General features: G+C 41.1%; 1 protein-coding gene across 2 annotated transcripts in view; it reads left to right on the forward strand.

The window, feature by feature from the left end:
- The window catches only part of Carpa (Carbonic anhydrase-related protein A), a 116,150-nt gene that overhangs the window by 76,763 nt on the left and 13,580 nt on the right, over positions 1-25,807 (forward strand). For both annotated transcript variants that reach the window (XM_070654516.1, XM_070654517.1), the window contains exons 4-6: positions 6,994-7,185; positions 19,990-20,085; positions 25,504-25,570. In XM_070654516.1, coding sequence (XP_070510617.1) covers positions 6,994-7,185; positions 19,990-20,085; positions 25,504-25,570 — 355 coding nt within the window. The remainder of the gene's footprint in view (positions 1-6,993; positions 7,186-19,989; positions 20,086-25,503; positions 25,571-25,807) is intronic.

Here is a 25,807-nt window from a genome sequence, read left to right on the forward strand (position 1 = left end):
AAAGTATTCCCAGAGCTGTCGCGTGATAGTAATGGATTTGGAATTCACTGGCGAGAGCTGCTCCACTTTCTCGCTGTCCATTTTTCACTGGCCGAGTTCGTTGATTCGATAATAAAGCCATTAATTACGAGGCCACCTATTTAACGCTGATTTCCGCTCCATCAGTGAAGATACTTCGAAGGGCTTCCGGGAACGTTAATTTTCCATTAAGAAAACATTTATTCATCATATCACTCGTCTACTCGAAGCTATTCGAATTAATTCGTTGGCGAGAACTTTACTTTTAATAAGTTTTCAGCGGAATAAAAATGCCCGGGTGTGAAAATTTTAGAACAATAAGACGGAGAAAATAAGACGTTTAAAGGAACTGTTAACCGTATGTAATTTTTATTATGGATAATACTACCCGAGTGGTTCTCACCGTTACCTAATAATTAGCTCGCTAATTCGTGGTTCATCTCGTGGCTGTCAAGCAAAACTGTCCAGCGCCGAGCTGGGAAAGATAGATATCTAAATGTTTTTCGCCGCGTGCTAGTTTACTACGCGCCCTGACCTATCTAACGCGCGCTGGACGGCCCAAACTGTTAGTCGCCGGGTCCGTTGACCGCCGCGGTAGTGTGAGTGCGTCCGTGTGTTGACATATGCCGGCACCTTGCGCTCGAAATTCTTAAAGTGGAGGACAAGCGGGCCGCGGGCGGCGAGAACCGGTTTGCCCGGCGATATCAGCAGTCGAACGAGCGTTGCGTAAAGTGAGCTCACAACAATAAACAAGTACGCGGCGAAGAAAAAACGTTTAGACATCTATTTAGATACATGGTCCGCGCTGAACAGTGACTAGACGACCGATACTAGACAGATTTTGTTTCTTTTTTTCAATACTTATAATTTATGGATAGTACCAAGCTAGTCACCAGTTAAGAAATATATTTAATCTGCGCGATCTAATTACTAGTTGCAAAATTAAATCATTAAATCAGATAGATAAACTTTTACTCGAGTAAAGGTAAACCGTTGACCAAAATCTTGAACACTAACGCCTAGCAATATCCAAGCAATGCTAAGCAATGCTTACCAATGACCAGTAATGTCTAAGCAATGCCTCGAGTCTGTACATTGTAATGACCACAGCCGTTTACCCCTAGGAATAATATATTTCTTACAACCATATTCGTTATTTTGAATTTTCGCCTATCTGCATATACAAGTGACTCATGCATGTAGTATGAGCATTGAAGAATATATTGAGGGGTCGAAAGCCGTTTATAAATGCATGAACGGAAAGTCTCTGTGAACTTTCGATATAGAAGAAGTATGAACTTTCGATGTAGAACGGAAAGAACTTGTAACACGCGCGTTGCTCGATTTACATCTCCATTTATATTCTCATTCATATCTTTTCGCTTTTGTGATACATCTTTATAATTTGAATTGTACAGGGAGGATAAAAAAAAAAAGGTCGTGAAAAGTGCAAATGAATGGAGCGCGGAGATTTGACGCGGGAGAAAAATGAAACACGCATTACTTGCTTGAAACAGCACGCTTTATATTATTCACGAGAAAATAATGCGTCGCATTTATTTCATTAATGATATTTTGTAAAATGGCTCTTTTGGTTTGCATCGCGAAAATAAAATTATATACATTTCGTATCCAGAGAAAGGAGTAAAAATGCCGCGATAACGGCGGACGTTTTTGCAAAATTAACGCGGTCATATTTTCTCGTAAACTTCTTCATTATCGCTTCCGCTCCTATCAGCTTACGTCTTGTCGCTTTATTCGATTCTGTCGATTGGTGTATTACGTAACGTTCCGACCGAGATATTTCTATCGCGGCACCGAAGCGTTATATGGTCACCTTTTTCCTATCGTGTTCCACGCTCCCACCATTTTCCACGGAACATGCATCGCGCCAGCATGGGTCGCGGTCTCGGGGCGTTATTCCTCAAGAAAAGCGAACATGAAAAATACCCGACTGCCGTGACAATGCCTTCTCTCGGATATGGCATTGGATACGAGTTTCGCAGACGGATACGAGACCCGCCGCCGTATTTCGTCCGTCTCACCGTGCGAGACACGCTGACCGAAAACTCCCGCGCGACGATATTGCCCGCGAAGGGATACAATAAATACGGTGCGACCGTGACAATAACTCTTTTGTACCAGATGCAAGCGACCAGAACTTGCTCGCGACGAAGATATTATTGCGACGTCGATGTCTCTCGACGTTGATTCCTTTTATCGCGTTTCGGTATAAAGTAAAAACGCGCATGTGTCTTCGATATTGCTTCAATGAACGTCAGTTAAAATATAATGACAAGCACTGAAGATTAATATAAAGCGACACCGGAGGTTAATTAACATTTGTAAAAATTGTAAAAGTTCGGCAATTGATTTTTGCAAACGGCAAATTTAATATCGAGAACTCTTTTTCTTTTTTTTTCTTTTTTCTTTTTTTTTTTTTTTTCTGGCTTCGCCTTCGTTCTACGCGTATCGCTTACTTTTTCGTGACTTTACCAGCGTTATTCAGTGCCAGCCATTTGTCCATCCACCCTATCCGCGGAAGTCGTAGGTATGATATCTATTTCGCATCCTGTTCCTGGTTCCCTCTCGTTCACGGAAGAAAAAGAAAGGGAGAAAAGTGCGCATTCTTCGACTTCGCCGAGCGTAGACGGAGACCACAAAGTGTCTTCCGCGGAAATGCACGTGAAAAGGTTTAAACGCGATCCCGAGGTATCGTTTGCCCTGTCGTCCTCGCTCTCGTAGTTTCCTTCTCACCCTACGATCTCGTTTCCATTGCTTCTCTTGCCACCGCCCTCATCGCAGAGTCAATCTTTTCCACGCCGCCGTCAGTAGCCGCGTTCTCACGAGCTGCGCGAGTGCGAGCTACATCGTCACCGGATGCATTCCACCACGCTTTGAAACGAGCCACGAACGGGACTCCTCATTGTTTGCCTACCCTCCAGCGAGCGGCTTCCTCCCTTCGTGCGCGCGATGGGAAGCGCTAAAGAGAGTTCTCTCAAGTATCCTCCTGCCTCTTGCCGCACTGTTAACTGCGCCGACCCTTGCCTTTCATTGAAACAAGCGGCGTGAAACCGCCGAGAAATCACATGCGGCGGCAAACAGACGAGGTGCAAAGTTTTTGAAAGTTTCATTTGAAGCGGGAATCAAGCGGAATCAAGGGGCCGGAGAAAAAGAATTGAATTAAGAGCAAGATAAAATGGAAATTAAAGCCAACGTAAGAGGGAGAGAGAAAAAAATCTTCTTTTCCTTTTTCTTGAGTCGAAAAGTATACATCTTTTTGCGAAGAGCCTTTTTTTCTTTTCTCAAAGAGAAAATATTGCGCGCCCTACAGCTTCTCGCAAGAGCGAGATTCAAGCTCGACTCTCAACTTGTCGGAAGCGCACGGAGGGATGAGACGAGCCCAGGACTCTGTGCAACGGAAACCGCACTGACGTCACACCTGGTCCCGCCTGGTCCCGCTATTTAAACGTGGTCTCGGACTGTTTCATAGCCGACGCCAACCGACCGACCGACCGACCGACCAACCCCCCGCTGGGTTAGGTACGACCAAGTCGTGCGAAACCGGGGAGGGGACCTCGTGAATTTATACGCCGTTTAACCCGGTTAAAACTTTGGCACTTAAATTAAACAATAGAACGAACCACGCGCCCCGGCACCTCTTGGAATCAAACGTACGTCTTCGGCTCTGGCGTAGCTCGCCAAGTCTCGCTCCGGCCGTTTCATCTCTCTTCCTCACCCCCTTTCCTCTTTCTACCAGAAACCCGTTCGTGCGGCCGGTCCGCCCGCGGAAACGTCTTATAGATCGTTTCGTAGTACGATAGCGAACGTAGATACGGCAGATACCATAATTTTGCTATAGAAACTCGCATTTCCAGTGGAACCTAATTCTCCTCGGTCAATTTCTATCCCGTTTTTCTTGCCATCGTTCCGCCCGCTGCGATTCGATAATCTCGTAAAAAAGGCTTAGGGATTTGAGATTTCTCAGTATTTCACTTCATAACCGTAAGTTGAAAAAATTTTTTTTAATCATTATAGTTTATTAAATTCTATCGTCATAATTTATCGAGATGTAAGAATGCATTTCGCGATAGTAATTTGTCGAGAATAACGAAAGTAATCTGGGAGTTTTGTAAAGTGAGATTGAGCCATTCTGAGCATCGACGCTACTCGCCCGGGCCGTCGTAATTTTATTGCAACAAGTGATCGAGTAGATTTCGAAACGGCATCGGGCCTTTTACGAGCTACTTCTATCTCTGGCGCACACTAAAGCCGCCGCTAACGGCCCGTCGATACCACGATACGTTTCTTCGCACGAACAATTCCCTCGCGAAACTGGCGAATTGTATGTGTATACCCCGGGCTCGCCATAATCGAAGCTGTAACGAGCGCGTTCTCTTACGTCGCCCCGGAATTGCCAATTCCCGAACCTGCCTCTGCGGCCGGCGCGCTATAATTGAAGCGGCACGTTTCGATAAACTCGATCGTAGAACGGTGTAAGAAACTGTCGCGGCGCATGAAACGACCGCTAACCGTTCTATAAACAGAGCGGACTTGTTCGTTAACTGTGCGGAAGAGGAGCACGCGAGCGACAAAGCTTTTCGCATTCTCCGAGTGCAGGAGAAACGTACGTGAGTCGCGTGCACGGCGATTCCGGCGGTCGCTCGATTCGTGTTAATTACCGGACAATGTTGGACTCCGTAACCGGCTTTTGGAGGTCTTTCGTGGCGTTTTCGCTAATCCTCTGACTGCCTTGATTCCCGTTTCACGCGAAAGCTTGATTCTGCTGGTCGTACGAGCCGCTAGTTCGTCTGATTCGAATCTATCTTCTTCCTTTTCTTCCTTTTTTTTTTTTTTTTCTCTTTGTCTGATTAAAGTCCGTTTCTACCGTGGCTTTCGATCTCGAGTAAAGATCGCGGCGAGAAAGTTTGAGACTGAACATGTCTGCCAGCTCGCCAGTATTATGCAACTAAATCTATTTTTCATAGTTCCCGAATTTCTGCAGCGTAATCGCGGAATTGCAGTCCGTATGGAAAACGGATTTAGCGAGTTTCGGCAATCTCGTAAACACTCCGCGAGAACCAGACTTTACATCGGGAGTCTGGCGCGCTCTTAACTAAGCATCCCCCTTTCCGCGAGCCGTGCAAAACTCGATTATTCTCACGACTTCTCCCAACCGGCATTTCCGCCACCCAAAAAAGGAAGACGTCGAGCGGTATTAATCGTGAAACATCGCCGTGCCGCAAAGTCGATGAACTTTAAGAAGATTTGGCGCCACGCGCTTCTTATATCTCGATGTCTCCCCGGCCCTCCCCCGCCGTCGACCGCCATTTCCTAACATCGCTCGTGAATTCTCCACTTTCTGTGGGAACAAAATGGAAGTGGGTTCTACGGCAGCCGGCCAGAATGCGCAATGACGATTGTTCGGACCGGGGCAGACGACTTAGTGGAACGACCGGTAAGAGGGAAGGCTCACAGGATGGGGCGCGAGGATGGTAGATGATCCACCCCCGAACGAACTTTGAGCTTTGTCGAAAGAAAGGTGGCTTTTGTGCGCCTATTCGTGATCGCACAGAACTACCGTGTTCCGCTGTGAGTCTTCCTTCCGGTCTCTCGCCGAGTCGTTCCCATTGATCCAAGTTCGAAGACGCCGGTACCGGAGAAAAAGGAACTCGGGCCAGACGAAAAAGACGAAGGGAGCGAACGAATTATTTCGAACGACCAAAGAGGTGGAAATCTATCGCGAAATAATGAGTTATGCGCTATTGACTTTCTTCTACGTGTCGGGAGGGGAAAATCGTCGCGCCGCCTGTTCGCGTTCATTTCTCTCTGTCATCGTGAGGAAACCTGTCGGTCTCTCATATCTTAATAAATTTAAGAGAAAACAGCGATGAAGGGTCTCCTCGAAGTGAGAATCACGATCAATGAGAGAATCGCTTAAATCTAAGAATAATCATACGCGTCGACTTCTCACTGCGAGATAATTTCTTTTTAAATCCAAATAATTCGTTATTTTGTGAAAATTGTTATAAATCCCTCCCAAAAAATTATCAAAAAATATTTTTGCATGTAATAAAGTATTGAGTTTATATGCATTGTGATTTCGGTAATTTATTTTTTTTTTATGGAGTCAATCAGAAATTGCATTTCAAAAAAATTCCGTGTATTAATGTACGGTGAGCGGTAGAGAATCATCGTGCGCGGAAAACGAGGAGGCTCCGACGCGGAAAGGAGGTCAGAGGGGCCAAAAATCTATTGCAAAATAATAAGTTATCTCCCGACGACTTTTGCCGACGTGTCTTCCGCGGCTGGCTTCTCCCCGAGGTTACCTCATTATTTCTAACTGATGACGCCATAATTCAGGTTCTCGGCGACGTACAAGAAAATGGACTTCCCCGGCCTCGTCTTGCACTTTGCTGAGCTCCTATGCGACATGGCACCGTGTCTGGTTTTGCTATTCCATCCAATTAAATGCCTAATCAATTATCCCGCGGACGACGAGTTGCCGCCCTTTCTTGTAGACATCTTTGCAACCGCGCTCTTATGCAGCTCATTACGATAAGGCATGCGAATTTCTCATTGTTTGCGATTCTCGTTCTAAAGTACATCGTATTAGTATTAAAAATATTTCGCATTAGCACCGACAAAAGCCTGGTTACAAGTAAAAACCCGAGTTTGTATCGCATGTACTTGTCTAATATATGATGGCAATCAACAATTTATTATTTTAATAAATATTATTAAACTTCGTTATTTTCTAATGTTAATATTTTAAATTACATTTAATATACTATCAGATTATTAAGGGTGTATAAATAAATTTTGTAAACGCACAGCGAGTTTTTTTTTTTGGCGCTTTTGGTATTAATTAATCATTTCATTTAGAATACTGTCTGAAATCTGTTTGTTTAATCGCATTCCGTTCATCAAAATCCGGTATTGATGCTAACAAACTTCAATCAATTTTGCTTCCAGATTTCCGGACACTTACATAATACCGGGCAATTCCTGGTATTTAGAGTAGACAGAGAGGCGAAGATACGGGTTAATATAACGGGCGGACCTCTCGCGTATCACTATCAGTTTGAGGAAATATATATTCACTATGGAATGGACGACGGTCATGGGTCTGAGCATCGTATTAATAACTACGCTTTTCCCGCTGAGGTAAGTGACTTTTACTTTTTAACAAATAATATTTAATTTAATATTTTTTTTTTTTTTTTTAATTAAACGTAAAGCGTAAAGTTGAATGACTTTCCACAACGAGCTTCGAGTCCATTATGCTCTCCGTAAAGCCGAATGCATAGGTCATTCCTTTCGTTAATCCTGTGAGGAAGGGATTAAAGAGGCTAATAAAGGAAAGAGAAACCATTTTCGGATTGCCAGCTAATTGAATCGCAGATTTGCAATGTCTATTTAAACGTACTTGCATTTTTTAACGGACAGATGCCAGTTGCAGGGAGAAAATCTATTTCAGATCAGTTCGAATGTTAATTATAAATCGCGCTTTTTAATATTCATATCACTCGTAATGGATTCTCTTTTCCTTTGGTAAAGCTTATAGTACAGTTGCGTTACGTGATGAGTGATTTTTTAAATGATACGTAAAAGCTTTTTAAGTAAGTGGTACATCGAGACAACTAATTCCTAATCTGTGTCTTAATGCAATTTATAATAATCAAAATTTTTAATTCTGACATTAGTACCGTTACATTTGAAATAATATAACGTTCAATATTAAAGTTAATATACACCTATCCGGTTCTGGCAAATTAACTATTAATTTAAAAAAAAAAAAAAAACAACTATTAGACTTTTTATTTCCGTAAATGTTTCGTGTCATAAAAATATATTAGTTTGTATAAAAGAAAATGAGCACGTCGTGGGTAAGAGGTGCGTAAACCAGGAATGTTTTTAAGATTGGAGGTACGGTACACGTTAGTAAGTCGCGCAATTATCCACGTTATTAAATAATTACTAGTTTATTCTATGGCTTTACGAGTAAAACGATACTTAGAACTGAAATCCCAGAGTTTTCGGTTACTGCAACTATAAACGCGCAGTACAGACAATCATGAAATTCTAATCACGCCATTATCCTAGCAATCGCTTTACAAAGCGACAAATAATTAGAATTATCATGTAATTTGCAGTTTGCCAATTAATTATAACCGCAATGCAGTCAACGACCGCGTTTGTGACACGTGGGCACGTGGCGCTCACGGACCTCTCGTAAAATTCTACATATTGGCGTACGTGATTTTATTCGCGAATGAACTATACGTAGAATCATTGCTGTAAAATGAGAGCGGAGGATAACCAGGAAATGACGATATAATTAATTGAAATTAATTACGTGCCGGCATCGTAACGAGACAAATTAAATATTCGATAAACGGGGCATAACGGCGGCCCAATTAACTCTGAACCGTTTATTTTTCCTCAGTCATTATAATACGTCCGTTCCTCCCCGTGCGATCCAATTTTCTTAAATCCACAAAATAACGCAGCAATCGGTTATCATCGACATGATAAGCTCCCGAACTGAAAAACGGAATTGATAAAATAACTTTGTCGCTATTTTTTGTCTTCAATTGAAATAATATATTACAAATTACTCAGTAATTTTTTTTTTTCACGCAATGTCACAAAGATAGAGTGTATTAGATTATAAAAGATAATCCAATTTTTTATTAAAAAAAAAAGTTTTCTAAAATTTATTTTGGAAAAAAATCGATATATAAAGGAAATAGATAAAAAATAAAAGTAATACGATATTCTTTGAAAGATAAATTGCAATGGAATAATTCGTAGTGGGATGAAGCTGAATGGATTCCACACGAGTGATATTACCAAGTCTACTAAAAAATTAAACTTTCGAAAGCGCGCGAGCGCGGTTGAATCGGCGGAAATGCAATATCGATTAGTACTTCTCGTAAATACAGGTCGAAAGATACTTCTCCATCCTTTTTTCTTAATGACTAAAAAGGGCAGATTAATGAATCCGCGCAACTAGAGGTAATTATCGAGAATCGATAATCAGGAAGTCTAAATGTATTTGTAGGATGTCGAATCGATGATACCGCCAACACGGATTTCTCATTTATTAAAACTCGGTGTACGTAAAATTCAATATGCCAATAATAACCAACTTCCTGGTCACAAATCTCTTTAGATGGTAATAAGTTACAAGTATTGGTGATAACTTTATTCAAGTATCATAAATACTGTTCAATAAACGAGCCACTAAGTCGTAATAAAGCTCTTATTTCGCTAATTAGATCGATTAATTTTTTTTTTTTTAACATACCACGGAAATCTATTGATTCATTTACGTGATAAAACATGGTAATTATGTCATTTGATTTAACAAATGTAACAATGAAATTATTTTTTGCAAAACTGGCAACGTAAGTTATTGTGCAAATAACGTTTCCGGCAGAAACATTTCTGTAATACTGTTTACCGCCGACAAAATACTATTATTTGTGGTATAATATATTTTAAGATTTTTCGAGCCATTTTATAACATCGATAAAGCTATCTTTATTTAGAGATAAAACCTATTTTTCCAATTCGTTTCAAAAGCATGATATATAAGATGTACGAGGGAAATTCAGGGAATATCGATCTCATATATTCTTCCGGATGTATGCGTGTGATATCAGGCGCGATACGTGAATAGAAGAATGTTGAATACCACCATGCTCAAGACATGAGGAATTTAGATATGCAGTTTCCGAGTTTTAGGAGTGTATTTTTATTTCGACGTGCACAAGGCATCCGAATACAGAGTTTCTATCTTGATGCGCGGAGCATAGATTTTCCGACAAATCACGCGCTAAAGAAAAAGTTTGCGGCGGTGCACGTAAATCACATTTTCCCTTCCCCCTTTTTTTTTATACGTATTTCTTAAAATCCGATGTGTAATTCAATGGGACGTGTCAAGAGAACGGTTACGAACGCATTTTGCTTGATACCAGGAAGAGCGCCAAATATGGCTGGCTATTATATCCTTGCGTAGTGAGGTACGGGCTTTCAATGGCGTCGTGAATCAAAGCCAGTCATCTACCATCGCACGGTTTACCACCCCTCTCATCTAGCTTACGTCGCTTCTCTATAGAACACTGATTATACGAGAGCACATGTGAATTAATTTGGCCGCTGCAAGAAAGGCAGATAAGAGAGACTTTTCCGCTTGTCGGTTCGACAAATTGCCTTAAGAAAAATTTGCTAAATTAAATGATAAAACGTCGAGCTTAAAAGTAGAATAACTTATTTAATATTTTCACATTTTTATAAGAAATTTTTTTTAAAGAGAAAAATTTTTTCCTACTATTCATTGAATTATTAATTAACTATTTTGCGCCAAATCGGAAACGTCTTTAATTCGTATGACTGCGTTTATCAAGGCATTCGAGAGTGGCGTCAAATTTTCTAGGAGATAGTAGATCGGTGCAAACGTTAGGTGGATAAATGGAACACATGATAATCGCGCCCCATGCAGTCAATAAAGAGAGCATAACATGTTTATTGATCATTAATTCAGTACTCCCGGCGGGGAAAGCAAACACAATTACATTCAGCACCGGTACACACGATGCATTATGCTAGCTGCACCATATAATACCATGTGTTCAATAAACGCTTGTGCATTTGATGACAAAAGTTATTCGCTCAATTTAGAAAGAGATCAATTTCATTGAAAGCACACCCATGTGTGAATCAAAGCCGCGAGATTAAACGTCGGGTCTCGATCACTGGCCGTGATTTATCTGCACGATCGTAAAATCAATGTTCTTAATTGTAATTTATGAATAATTCAGAATAAAGAGTATATTAAGATAAACGCCTTTTCAATTAAAAGCTTAATTTTTTTTTTACCTCGTTCGCGTCTATCGCAAATAAACATAAACATTTTGCGCTGATGGTCCATCGGATAGAACTAACGGCTCTGCGCGCGGCTACGCGCGTCGCACCGGCACGTTACACGATTTGCATTCAAATGTAACAGTGGCGTCGTTAGCGGTAACGGCGCGTTAAAAAGCCCGGCGATTAATCAGCGGCGGTGAAGGGCCGCGCATAGTTCCCTGGCGTCAAAGGGACGGGAATAATTCAAGCTGCAGCGGCATCTTGGCCGCGTAAACACTTGACGGCGGGAAGGAGGAAGAGGGCTCGCTGGATTACGCCGAGGCGTCGGCGGGGTGCATAATGAAATCTGCATTAATACGTGTGCTCGGAAAGCCCAAAGGGGGAGGTGGAAGAGGGGGGAGGGGGCCCAGCGGTCATGTGCAAGCGGGGAGTTGGCGGTTTGGTACGGTGGTTAGCGACCGGAGAACCGACCGTTGGTTAGGGGGAGGAAAGCTCAGTTTGAAAGCCCTACCCTGGGAAGACAAGGGGATTCCAAGAGCCACGACACTCGAGCGAGTCTGACCCATTACCAGCGTGTTTGAGGGACGAGCCGCTTTGATGCCGAAAGCCTACTCGAGGAGCAGCTGATGGAGTATCTCGAGTGCGGGCTCCTCGAATGGGGTCCGTCTCCCTGTCCTTCCCCCGCGTCGCGAAACGGACGTTCGCCGGAGTGCCACTATCCACCCGGTAGACAGGCCCCTGTCGAGACCGTTCGCGAATTTATAGCCGCCGTGCCCAGCCAAATTGGCCGAACCGCGCGCGTTGCGTGTTATTGTCCGCCATCGATCACGTAAGAAACGTCGGCGCGATTTTGCTCAATACACGTTTGAAATTGAGTCGAGAAAGATTTGCTCAGGGAATACGATCTGCAGCGCGCACCGATTCGCAGGTGTATAAGCAACGAAAATATAATTTATAACTTCGTATAGCTATCTACAGAAATGCATCCAAGACTATCGCTGTATCTAATCTTTTGAAAGATTAAATCGAAGAACTCCTAAGTTATATTTCGGTAGTTCTCATCCTTTAGTTCCTTTTTTACAACACGTTTTGCTATTTATTTTTCTTAATTTTCATCTAAGCGTAAATTTAATCACCCGATTAATTTTGGCATCAAAACCGAAACAGGACGGTGGCAGTGCAAATGCGACGTAGGATACCAAGGGTCCTTTTGATAGGAACGGCGCTCTGACAGCCGGTATACCCACTAATGGTCAAACAACGTGGCACGGGATTCGAGTGCTATGATTATGCCACCAGAGCGTACACAAATTGACAGGCATAATTGGTTTAATTTCTGCATGGCGTCCAGCTCGTGGAACGCGGCCGGTTCGGAATTGTCTGGAAGGACGCTAATGCCTTAAAGCCACCCGTCGCTATCAGTGCACTTCATCGCGCAAATGGACCCCGCAAAGACGACCAAATTTTACAATACATAATTTGTCGTTCAATACCAATATTTAATTAATAATTATCACAATAATTACTATCCATCGCGATTATAACGACTTTAATGAATGCACATTTAATTAACGCTAAGTGGCTTCTTTATGTAATACAAAATCGCAAAAACGCTGTTTATTAAAATAATCGGTACATAAAAAAAAAAAAAAAAATTTTATAATTATTTATCACGTTTATCGTATTGTTTTATCGCTGCACTTGTATATCTCACGGTAACAATAGGTTTCAGGAGCTGTCCCTCAATCCGTTAATTTTTCAGCCTCGTCATTAAGTTTACAGCGAAACTGTTTTTAAGGGAACGTGGCCGCGAGTCACGAGCGCGCACTAAACGTATGGCGGAATAAAGGGAAATCCGAAATGGTAGCGCGTATATTCATTTAATTATTCTGTGCAGAGCTTTAACCAGTCGAGAGGCCCTACCGCGCGTTTCCGTAATTGTAGTGGTCGTTTATAGTTGAACGACCCTCGTCGCGATTGTGTGTTGTCACGAGCGCCTCCCTTACTTCCGGTTTGGGTTAAAAGGTTGCCAGAACCGAGGAGAGAGCACAGGGCTCTCGGATTTTTTTTTTTTTTTCTTTTTTTTTTAACGCAAAAACCTCTTCATCGCTTCTCGTCAACGTAACTCTCGGCGGGTGGCCGCATTTTGATGTCTACTTGAACGTCATTAAAATTTTACAACGACCGGTGTTACATGTATCGAGAGCGGACCTTTCCACCTCCGTCGAATAAATTAACAATTACAATATCGATCCGACTTAATTGGATCGCGGAGTGATGTAACGAACGCTTACTCTGCACGGCTTCGGCAACTTATTAATTAATTTCGCGTTTATACTGTATCATTATATGCGCACATATGACGCAATATATTTTATTTTATTTTTTTTTTCTTGTACCGCAGGGAGAGATTGCGCGGACCCGCTGCCGCTAATATACACGTTATTTATCTTTATTTATTAAAATCTCCGCTGTTCGAAATGCGATAATTGATTTAATTGAAATGAAAACCGCCGATAAGCGTTTCTGACTGCCGTGGTATTGTCGTAAGTGTTATTCATACGTTATTCGAAACGATGGGAAATTGGAGTATTACGGAAAGCGTTTTTCCTTTCCACGTTGACGCGGGTTGACGTGAAAATGCGGCAGTCAAAAGCCCTGGGCAAACAGAGATAGACGATAATCCGCGCGTCGCGAAGAAAGGCTTTTTACACGCCGCTCCCGCGCGGTTAACCATATTGACGACGCTAAAACGTAATTAGCAATAATTTAAAAGTATAATCGCCACGTTCAATTAACCGCCGACGTAATATAACAAGGGGGGCATCCGTAGAATGACGTAACCGCTCGGACAGTAATGAAGTACTTGGAAGTTTTTCAAGCAAAATGACGCAAGACGCATCTACATATGAATGGTAGGAATTTCTCGACGGTTGTGTGCACACGTACGCGCGTATACGTGCACGCATCTACATATTAATGCATACCCGGGAGTGTATTGTCACGTCGCTGTGCCCGTATAGGCATCCGTGTCTGTGCAGCCGGCACTCGTGGGTTAATATAGAGCTGTCGGGTGGAAGGGTCGGTGGTAAGGGCTGGCAGCGCGCGGCATTACAGCTGTATATCTATCATAGTAGAATAGCGCATTGTGCCAGAAATCGTGATGGCATGCCCATAGGCCGCAAGAACGCCATAAGCGCACCCCCTAATGCGTGAATTATCTTTAATGCGCGTCCTCGCGGAAAGAGATTCGAGTAATGATGTAACGTAAGGTTGCAGCGATAATTTTACGTCTTGTAATAGAAAAAAAAAATCCGACATCTTTATTTGGAAAGATCGATCTATATATATATTTTTTTTTAGTCGATCGATAAGAATTTTTTATCGACGAATATTGTAGAAGACATGTGAATAACACGGAAAATATTTTGCTTTAAAGAGAGACACGCCAACGTTTCGACATTTGTTATCTCACTGTTATATGATTTCGTCGCTTTTCGGTGCCGCGATATCGGATTTTTCAATCATAATTGAATTGATGGTAATGCAACACACTGTCCTTATTAAGTCTATTGGAACACAAAGTTTTAATCCACCCGTGTTATTGGCTACGGTTTATTTGCTTACGGCTAATCGTTTATTACGTTCTGTTGTACGTACTCTGCCGGATTAAATTTTACGTAATGTGAAGCTGAAATCTTCTATAATTATAATTGCGATTTGGAGAATCAGAGCGAAAATTTGAGAGTCGAAAAGTTTACTTTATTTCGGACCTTTGATTTGTTGAGCACGGATTATATTGACAACGCATTATAACCTCCTGCATGCAGCGACTGCTTTATTTTAAATCCGATTATTTTAATTCTTCAATTACAGTACGTTTAGAGATTTTTTTTTGTTCGATTTTTTGTATATTTTACGGTTACCCCAGCTTTTCAAATCCTTTCGGTAATTTTAAATTAGAGACAAAAGCATTGATTTCAAATTTGATAGAGATATTTTATATCTGCCCAGTGAGCGTGCTTGATACGAACGACCCCGCTTATTCGGAGGTGCCGATTTTTCAGTTTAGTACGCTCACCCTCTCGCGATTGCACTCGCTGATTTCACACTTGATGCACTCGACGAATGAGCCGCGCATATCGAATATTCATATCGGCCGTGACTCGCAGGGCGTTATCACACCTGCTCCCAAAGTAGAGGCGCGGCGATAAAAGAATGTGCATAACGCTATGAATATGAAAGTGCATATCAATTAAGAAAAGAATTGATTTATCCGTTGCCTTTATGATTTGATTTTTATAGATTCGTCGGGATTTACCGAGAATTTTTTAATAATTCTTTTATCATTCTTTTTCACTCGCTCTTTCTCTCTCTCTCTCTCTCTCTCTCTCTCTCTCTCTCTCTCTCTCTCTCTCTCTCTCTCTCTCGACGAGCAGTGTTAACACAGAGGTTCATATGTTCAATGTAGTTAAGGCAGAAACTGGTGGTTGCTAGAGCGAAGACGGGGGAGGAGGGAGGAACTATTTGTAATCAGATCCGGACAAAGTTTGCACACGAGACAATTCCGTGTGTCCAGTTGGATAGCTTGGGTTGCAATTGCAAGATAGCCTCGTAGGTCCAGGCCAATAGGTTAACTAGTGTCGTCGGATCACTCGCTATTACTGTCTACTACTACGTCGGTGTGGGCAACGTCATATCGAATTATTGTAATAAATAAATCTGACATAGCGGTGTATAGTATTACTTGTAAAGCATACGTTGTTTCGAAAAGTGGATGTTACTTCTTCTATTCGTATACGATGATAAAAATACCGGCCTCGCGACAAATTACAGAATTATAAGACGTGCCTCCGAGATGTGAGAGGTACTTAACGTTTGACGAAGTTGACGTTTACCGTCGCGGTATTTTTTGTTACCAAAAAAATAGCCCTTCGGCGACGATTAACTCCAGATGCGTGTAAAAATAACTTTCACCAAGACTGTCGGCGGGACCGCTTAAAAAGGAGATAATGCGTTTACCGAATGCGCGGCTGTGTTTGCGGGCTCGTCGCCGTCTTCGCAGAGGGTGGTGATTATGCTCTAGTGGCGGGTAAAGTAGCGGGTAAAGCACGAGAAGGTGGTCGTGAAGGAGGCATCGGGCCTGGATGAGAGGCAGAGTGCAGAAGATACGTTGAGATCGGATGGTACACGTGAAGTGAAGGTGCTCAGAGGAAGAGAGGGCCAGCTCGGCACTTCGCGGGCTAACCGCGGTGAATTCCGAATTTCCAGGGCGTAGCAAATTTCAGAAAGCTTGGCTATATACCGCCTTGGCTCGGTCGTCAAGTAGGATTTTGCTCGCCCGTGACAACGAATTTCGGGATCGCCGCGTGGGTAAGAGCCGCAGAATTTTATCCCGACTCGAGATAATGGAAACGACGAAAGAAAGTACATTGTGTTTCTGAATAAAAGCTCGCGCATGGAAAAAAAAAAAAAGAAATGTCAGGGTAACATCTCTTGTCACATATTGTTCTGCTTCTTTTTTATAGAATACAAGTACCTTATATCACGCGAAAATTATGCGCGCGTAACGATTAAACGCTCCCTTCTACGTAATATATAAAATTATCAAATCATTCTTACGTAACTCTGAAAGTTGTGTAGTTTGCATCAAGTTGAGTTTGCGTTTAACATTTTGAGATAAAGCAGAATTTTGCATGTTACATAAAATATTTTATTTCTTAGACGGCAACTAAGAAGCTTAAAACGTAAAAGACATTTTTAATATGTTTCATAATAATACTTAAAGTTAAGTTGCGACAATCTGTATTAGCAATAATATAATGAGCGTAACTGGAAGCTGATTTGTCGACAGAGTGCTTCTTAACAATAATTTCTCTCTTCAGTTATATCGACTGATTATATAAAATAATTTCGAAGAAAGTGCTATTTTGTGTATTATGTGTATTAAAATGATTTGCAATTAATAAAAATATTGTCTCTTTTTACTTTTTGAGTTAATATTTGCCATGAATTTTTTTAAATATTCAACAGATACAGTGACTGAACTATTTGATCAAATGTTTGATTATTGATCAAAATCGCATCAAATTTTTTAAAATAAACAGTGAAGAAAGAAAACTGTTAACTTTTTATTAAAATTAGTTAGTTTTATACAAAATTAAAGGGATGAAATTAAAAAATAATGGTTCCATTTGTACTGCATCCTAAAAGAATGAAAAATGGCATTTGATCAAATAGTTCACTTTAAATAGTTTCCTTAAACTAAAGCCATTTTTTTCTTACATTTTAATATTTGGTGTAGCTTCCTTTTGCATTAATAACTGCTTTAATTCTACGAGGCATTGATTGTATCAAATTGATACAAGTGGACGCTGGAATTGAATTCCACGCAGCTTTTGTGCGATTCCATAGTTCGTCCAACGTCGTACAACGAGGCTCCAAAGTCAAAGATTTCTTGAGCTCACCCCAGAGATGTTCAATCGGGTTCAGATCTGGAGACTGTGGAGGCCAACCCAACACTAGGAATCGTTGACTTTGGAGTCATTGGGTGGTGATCCGAGCAGTGTGTTTCGGATCGTTATCGTGTTGAAAGATAACGTCGTTGTGTAGTTGCTGCGTGGAATTCAATTCCAGCGTCCACTTGTATTAATTTGATACAATCAATGCCTCGTAGAATTAAAGCAGTTATTAATGCAAAAGGAAGCTACACCAAATATTAAAATGTAAGAAAAAAATGGCTTTAGTTTAAGGAAACTATTTAAAGTGAACTATTTGATCAAATGCCATTTTTCATTCTTTTAGGATGCAGTACAAATGGAACCATTATTTTTTAATTTCATCCGTTTAATTTTGTATAAAACTAACTAATTTTAATAAAAAATTAACAGTTTTCTTTCTTCACTGTTTATTTTAAAAAATTTGATGCGATTTTGATCAATAATCAAACATTTGATCAAATAGTTCAGTCACTGTATATGTATACAATTAAAATAATTTAAAACATGTTGATGAAACTAAATGCGTATTTGATGGTTATTTATTTTTTGAATTCATTATTATTTAAATAAAGAAATATTAATTTTATTTTTTTTAATTTACATAACACAACATTCATAATTTTATTCTCGTAAAGTCGACATTGGGTGCCAATAAAGTATCATCTGTTATAGTCTGATTTAAAAGATATGAAAATTTCGACTACGTGATGACAAAAGGGAGCAAGAGGTAGAAAGAGGAAGAGAAAAAAGAGAAGACTCTTTCGATGAACGAAAGAGCTACCTGGAGAAAAATATCCTGCTAAAAGGCAGAAACGATGAGAGGATGCTGAAGAAAGGCGAGCGGTCGGGACAGGGAGAAAATTTCACGAAAATGAGAAGAAAAAGGGAATCTTTCCTATTCCTAGTAGTACGAGTCGTACTTTGATCAGACGCAGTGGATTTACACTCACTCCTAGCAATTTTCCCGCTTTCTCTCGTCACCTCGCCCTATCTTTTTCTTTCTCGCGTCACTCTCTTATCCCCTGTATTCCTCCTCTTCATATCCTCGCCCCCATCTGTCGCGTTGTACCTCGCGTACTCCGATGTCTTTGAGAAAGGAACCCGTCGCGCATCGCGGGCATTTCAGATACCCTTAGGCATAACCGGAAGTGCCGTGGCAATGCCATTATCCGCGGAAAGAAACGGATACACGGACGCAACGAAGAAAGACGGAATGAGAGAAACAAAAGGGGTACTATGCGAAAGAGGAAGGCTGGGTCGCCGGTGGGGGGAGAAAGGGAGAAAATACTGCAAAGGAAAGCGATCGCGACGAAATCCTTTTCTTCGTGAGAAAGACACGTACGCGTCGCCTGTGTCTTTTCCGCGCCTTATCCAGCATACAAAACTTATAGCGGGTGACATTCGTGGGAAATGAGACACGAAACGAGATGTATGTCCCCAAAAACAAGATACATTTTACGAGTGACTTGGTTTCCATTTCTCTATAAACCGAACGGTTTTCTGTGCGCACTCGATGATAGACCCCGTCTTGCGACTTATCCGCGTACAACCTACCCGCGCAAAGTCTGTTTTTAAAACAACGATCCGCGTGGGTGTAGCTTCGCCATTAAATCTCGCGGATATGTAGGTACAGGGAAAGAGAAATATTTGTTTTATTACAACAATAACATATACTCGATATATTTTTCTACACGAGAATACGAAGGCAAAGGCGAAATGTTAAAGGCGAGATATGATCAGGTATCGAGGAAAACTTTATTCTCGCTAGAGTTCAATATTTCTTAGAAAAAGTGTGTATCGTACGAAAGAATATTTCCGTTTGCTAAAGACGCAGATTCTGGCATAAGAAGCGCAAAAATGTCAAAGGAAAAGTGCATCTACATATGGTATGCGCTTAAGAATCTTGGTGCCTCTGAAGATTTATGTACTCCCGTAAGAATGTGATTTAATAGGTATGTGTTCGATAAATATTCTTGGAATATTTATTCAGAGTATAAAAGGTAGAACTGAATATACCTCGCGTAGATCGTATACACTGGCATCTTTTATCGATTTCTTCAACTTTTAGTAATATTCGTCGTATATGAAATTGCACATTTACAAAAACAATTCATATAGACAGTTTGAAGCGAAATAAAAGTGAATATATATTTATTGACCTGGGTACCTTTTAGAAATAATTCTTTTAATAAGCTAGAGAATAACCGATAAAGTCATTAACGTTTTTCATCAATAATTTTATTCGAAAGTATTTTTACTTGTTATTTATATCTCGCATGGATTTAACTTAATAGTTATTTAGCTTTGAATATTTATAAATACATCTAGAGTTTATCGTTTAATTAGCTGCAATGGTCGGCCAGATACGTGATTGTAGCGAGTCGATCTCGAGGGAAGATAGAAGCATTGGGGCAACAAGGGGAACGACGTGGTACGGCGTCGTCGGACACGAAATGTTCCGGAATCTAAACTCTAAACTCGAGAATTTGTTCGTGCGAGGATGGAATTTGTCGGTGTGATCGCGCTACGGGAGATACGATTATGCCCGCGGCACGATTCCACCGGGAAGTAATTTCTTTGTGGTTTTCTGTTGCAGATACAAGTCTATGGCTTTAACGCCGAGCTGTATCACAACATGAGCGAGGCGCAGCATAAAAGTCAGGGGTTGGTGGCGATCTCGTTAATGGTGCAGGTGAGTGAATTTGCCGACAAAAGTTTCGTCCATTTTTCAAATTGTTTAAGTCCGCAAAAGTTTTCGCACGTATATAACTTCCGAGCTATAAATTTTTACAGTCGTTTAATCTTATACATCATTAATAAAGACGTAATTAAATCGCACGGATATTAGACCTGCTGCATTTAGTAAAATTAAAAATGCATGTAGTTCGGCAAAAAAAAAAAAAACAAAAATTCTTTTTATGCAAAATCATAATAAATTTAAAATTAAATTAAAAATTTTTTTCATCAGTTTATGTAACAGTGTAAACTATTAAAAATGCATATCCACTGAATTCATTTACATGATCTATCGTTTCTTTCCAAGTCTTACGTTTAGTTAGGCGAAACGGGCCGCGTAAATTGATAATTATGTTGGTTGTTAACACCTCCGCCGTTTCTCATCCCCCGGCTCTTGTCAAGCTATCGCGTTATGGCAAAGCCGCTTCTAACGGGGTGCATATCGTGATGCTAACTTTCTTGACTTCGGACCGCACTTAGCTTCCCTTTACAAATGCATTCAGCGTATCAAAGATTATGGTAGTTAGTATGTGACAGACGTTACGTGGCCTCGCTAATAGCGCTTGTCTTGCAGCGAATAAACGACAAATGTTGAATTACATCGATTATTTTAATCTCGCTAATTTTTTTTTTTCTACGCGATCCTTTCGTTGAAATTATACTAGATGAATGGCCAGAAAAATAACTCGCGCACTCCGATCAGTTTTATAAAAATTTATCGAGAATAATATGGCGAGAAGTATAACAAATGTTTTCGACACGCTTAAAACAACTTTAGAGAAAGTCGCGTGTAAGAGTACGCGCGAACGATTATGTATGTGCAAGAAACCAGTGAAGTTTCCCTAACGGTTATTAATTGCATCACGGTAAGAGCGAACATTATCCGTTATTTTTTCAAGCAGCAAACCCCAGCAGCTCCCTACATTTCAAACTAACAATAGCATTATTATAGCATAATCATTTCGGTCAGAGGCTGTGCGCAAACACGCGGTAAGTTTTCCAAGACGCGCGGCGTTTAACACAGGAATAAATTCTCAAGTTTTGAGAGGAACCTTCTGGCCGGTTAAAGCTGTGTCGCGGCTCTCTTTTATCCCTTATTCGTTTCTTTCTGTTACGTCTCTTCCTGCTTCGTCGGTTCATTCTTTTCAATTTTTTTTTTCTCTCGTTATAAACGCTCAATCGCCAAACTTTTTACCAAGACCATTTACTTGTAAAATGGATAGGCGCAATAATTGCGTTAAATAAAAACGCACGACGCAACAAATCAACGAGTTGCAAATTACTTTAATTACAATTGCAATTTCGCCCGGCAGAATCAGACGCGAAACTACGCATTTATTAAATATACATGCGCTTTTTACTCGTATATAAAAACCACGAGTGAACTGACGAGCTGTCAGCTGTGTTATACGAACAGAAATAAAGAAACGCGAAGGAACGCGTTCTCAACATTTTTTGTCGGTGGAAAGCAGAATATTTTTCGCGTATATAATAATTTAAATGAAAAAGATTATCATCGCGTGATGCATTTCTTCTTCCTCACTTCTCTTCCTCTTTCTCTCTCTCTCTCTTTACCCTCCCCTAAAAACCGCGATATAAAACATGCAATAACTACCACCGCCCCGAACTGTATTTACCTCCGGAATAACTTTGAAACTTTCAGCGACGACCTTCTGGCCCTTGCGCCACTCACTCGCACCCTCTTTCAGCGAGCGCCCTTTTCCCGTCCGTTTTCCGCCCTCTTTAGCAACTTAGCCTTCGAAACCGCGACTAGGTTGCAGTGTAACGAAGACGACGAAATAAGCGAGAAAGAAAGAAAAAAAAAAAGATGAAGCGAGAAAGGTGGAAAGAAGCTGTATGCGTTGCCAGCGACTATGTGTTATAACGACGCACTTTGACTCCGCTTGCAGCCGTCGACAAACGACAGCAACTTTTGAATATTTTTAAGAGGATGTTTACGAGCGCTTTAAGGCGACGACGATGGCCGTAAGAAGACGATGAAAAGGGTTCGTCGACGCGATAATACTGAGCATAATAGCGCTTTTTCCGCTAGAATTTACAGCCGCGCCTCTGTGTGCGCTTTTACATTAGCTCTCGTTGCTCGCCAGCCCCGTCTGCTGATTAATATGACAGATAAGTATAAATATTCATGATCTGGCTCCGGTAGAGATAATGTAAAAGATTTTTTGGTTGCTATATATACTCCGGTGAGTCAGTATTCCACTTGAAAGAAAATTAAAAACCCGAAGTCACTCAATTAAAATGATTAATTTAATGATAATTATCTCGCGCATTAATTTTAAATTAAACGTTATAAGATTGTTGAAGGAAGAGCTTCGATTATATGACAAATTAAATGAAATTAAACGTTGTAAAATAAGCTCCGTGCAAACGACGAATATTTTGAGCGACCGCAAAATATATTTTTCATACGAATCAACGAAATTCAATGAGAGGATAAAATAATCCGAGCAAATGCAGCGGCTGTACGTCCGAAAAGGTCAGCGTTTCGAATAATCCCAATGCGGCATCATCCTTTCTGGAAACCTTTAACAGGTGCTCGATCTCCCGACGAATAGATCGTAAAGGCGTGTCTGGAGGCAACCAGGTTGACGACTGTAATTCAAACGGATTATACCCTGGGGTGTCTGAGGGATGAGATCCAAATGAGTTGGTACTTCTGCGATCTCGGACCTGAACGAACTCTGCCGACATTTTAACGCGAAAACTTTCGAACCGTCAGTACGTAAGACACCACCGTAATACGAGAACGTGCCATTTAAATTTCAACATGAACAAACAATTCGCACAATTATGCGACGTTGACGCAATTATGCGCCTTTACCTACGCTTGGCCTTGCGACTGTCACGACATGTAAACGGCGCGTGCCAACGGCGGCATTTGCTTTGCGTAATGCGAAAAAAAGGGAACTAAGGGGAATCGAAGGTTTTTTTTTTCGAGAAGGGCGAAAGAATCGCGACCTGTGACCTAAAACTTCGCGTATAGGTGTTATATTACTGAAAAGCTATTGGGGGAAAAAAAGTTCTGGAATCCCTTCATTCTCTTCGCTCGAAAAAGTTTATTCGCAGCACGCGATTCGAGCGAGTCCCCGTTTTCACGAATTGCTTGTGATTCATCGGAGAGGTAAATTATGTATAAACACGAATTCGTGATAAGTATTAAAAGAGCGAAATTTGCGTGTACAACAGTTAATTTCTTTTCGCTTTTCGAAAGTAAAAGACCACGCGCGATCAACGTAACCAATTGTAATGATAATTAAAAGCGTATTAAAAGCGTAAATAAAGGTATCGGTGTTCTTCTCCACAAATATTTTTTTATCGATACAACACTGACAATGAATGCATTGGCCAGCTGTTTATCGCTTTAACTACCGCGAGGAAATTGCGAGCCCGTAATTGCGCGACGCGTCAATTTAGCGCGACTGGCAGTCAGTAGTCCTGATCTAATGACAAAAGACAGGAATTCCGCGCTATCAAACAGAAGGAGAAATTCGGTCGACACGAAGGATCCCGTGTTGCTGCGAGAGGCGGGGGAGAGAGAGAGAGTGAGAGAGAATAGATGAATCGAGCGTGCTAATTTCGCGCGTCCGTCAGGCGGAGTGCATAATATGACGCGAAGTCGAGTACCGGCTGTTCTCCACCGCCGATTAATGCAATACTCTTTATCCGCGATCGTCGTGGCACGGACAGAAGGGAGACCGGAAGAACAGACCCCTCCCGCGATCGATACGATCTCAGGACAGAGCGTCGTCGTTGGTGCTTGTTTATTGCCCGACTGCCGCGGAAATTACGAAGCTACAATTACAAATTAGTGTACGGTTGATTTGCCAAACAAGTAACAACATGCTGACGGCGTAAGCCGCAACTGCAGACCGAATTTAACTAGATAGACTTTGGTCGTACCACGTTGGGATTTAACGCAGCTGATTTCGCAGTATTTTACTGTGGACATTGAAGATATAAGCAACGATTTAATAAGAGAACTAAATATTTTTTCTTTTTTTGAGCCCGTTAATTAATTGAACAAAACAATTATAAAGTCGAGACGTTAATGATTTTCGCTGGAGAGAGAAGTACGCTCATTTCTTTTGTTTTAATTAAGTTTTTTTTTTATTTACATTTATATAAAAAATTTTATTGTTTGCGCAATATTATCGAGAAATATTTTACATACGTTAATGCGCGGTTTAAAATTTCATAGGACCGGCGATTAGATAAACTACCCTTTGATTAAATGAATATGAAGAAATCGTGATTACCGCGAATTTTCCTCAGTTAAGTATATCCTATAGCGACGAGATTAAGAACGTTTAAGGACGGCCGTCATTGAGATTAATTCTCTTAGCTCATAATTAAGATTAGGGTCCCTTTATTACAAGAAATTTAAACGGAGATTAAACCGTCGGCGTCCGCTTACCTGTCTCGCAACTGAATCTCGATTACGTCCTATGTAATTCCCGAGTGTCTGGATTAAGAGGTAAAACAGTCACCACCTCTTTACATAACTTATAGCTTCTGATAAATTCAATATCGTTATACGCATTTAGCCGATAATCGTTGTGTCATAAAACATTTAAAGCGTCTTACTTAAGATCTTATGTATCTCAGATAAATAAAGCTCGCGCACAAACATCGATTTTCTTTTATTATTTAAATCGCGGTATCTTTAGAGAACATTAAAAAAATTTTTGATGCTGCTGTTATCGCATAGTTTATTTTACGTAAAAAGCAAAAGAACAAATGTCGTCTTTCACGTGGTAATAACACGTCTTTAATTAACGAATATGCGTAAATCTGAATGCCGAAGAACGTGCCTGTTATAAAAAAAAATATCTCTGCCGCGGTCGCATTCTATCCCTGATCGTATCACTCACTTCATTTTATCCGTCTCCTCTTTTCCCTCTTGTTTACCTCTATTTACGGAACGGGGAGATGAGACGGCGGCGACGATAATAATTTCGCCCCGCGGATAAGGAAACGGCGAAACTTTTGATCGACGACGAGCCCACGCGGCCGCGCGGATCAACTTTTATTATTTATCGTTACTTTAAAGCCCTTGGTCGGTTTAGTCAGGGGTTTTACGGTTACCTTTAATGGCGCCCAGTGTAGAACTTTTGAAACGACTCCTCGCCTTCACCTCTTTATGCGGTGCACTTAGCACCGACCGAGCAACCCCTTTTCATGGGAAATCGATGGAAAACGTATCAGGGCGCAGAGAATGAAGACGCGGGGCAAAGGGAGAGAATAGCGAAGGACACGTGCATACGGCGGTGGTAATGATAGCGATATTACGTATGGCATAAGGCGTCACTGTCGTTTAACCGGGTACAAAGGAAGCTGTTTTCTGTTTCAGCTCGGTGAGACGTTAAACCCTGAGCTGCAGATCATCACCAGCGTGTTCAGCAAGGTTATACATCGAGGTGAGTACAATATATCGCGGAGGGAAGTGCAAAGCGCTCCTCCCTTTCGCTTTCCCTAAATCAAGTTAGACATTCTCGTCGTCACCCTTGGGTCTCTATTGCGCAATATCATACTCGGTTGTATCTCGTTCAACAACGTAATAGTTCTTTTCCTTTTAACCCCGCGATCCCCGAGGTTCCACTAGACGTCGCAATAGTTTTACTTTTGTGCGCACTTTATGTTCTTTTTTTTTTTTT

Source organism: Cardiocondyla obscurior, linkage group LG03 (assembly GCF_019399895.1).
Source record: "Cardiocondyla obscurior isolate alpha-2009 linkage group LG03, Cobs3.1, whole genome shotgun sequence".
NCBI classification, from domain to species: domain Eukaryota; kingdom Metazoa; phylum Arthropoda; class Insecta; order Hymenoptera; family Formicidae; genus Cardiocondyla; species Cardiocondyla obscurior.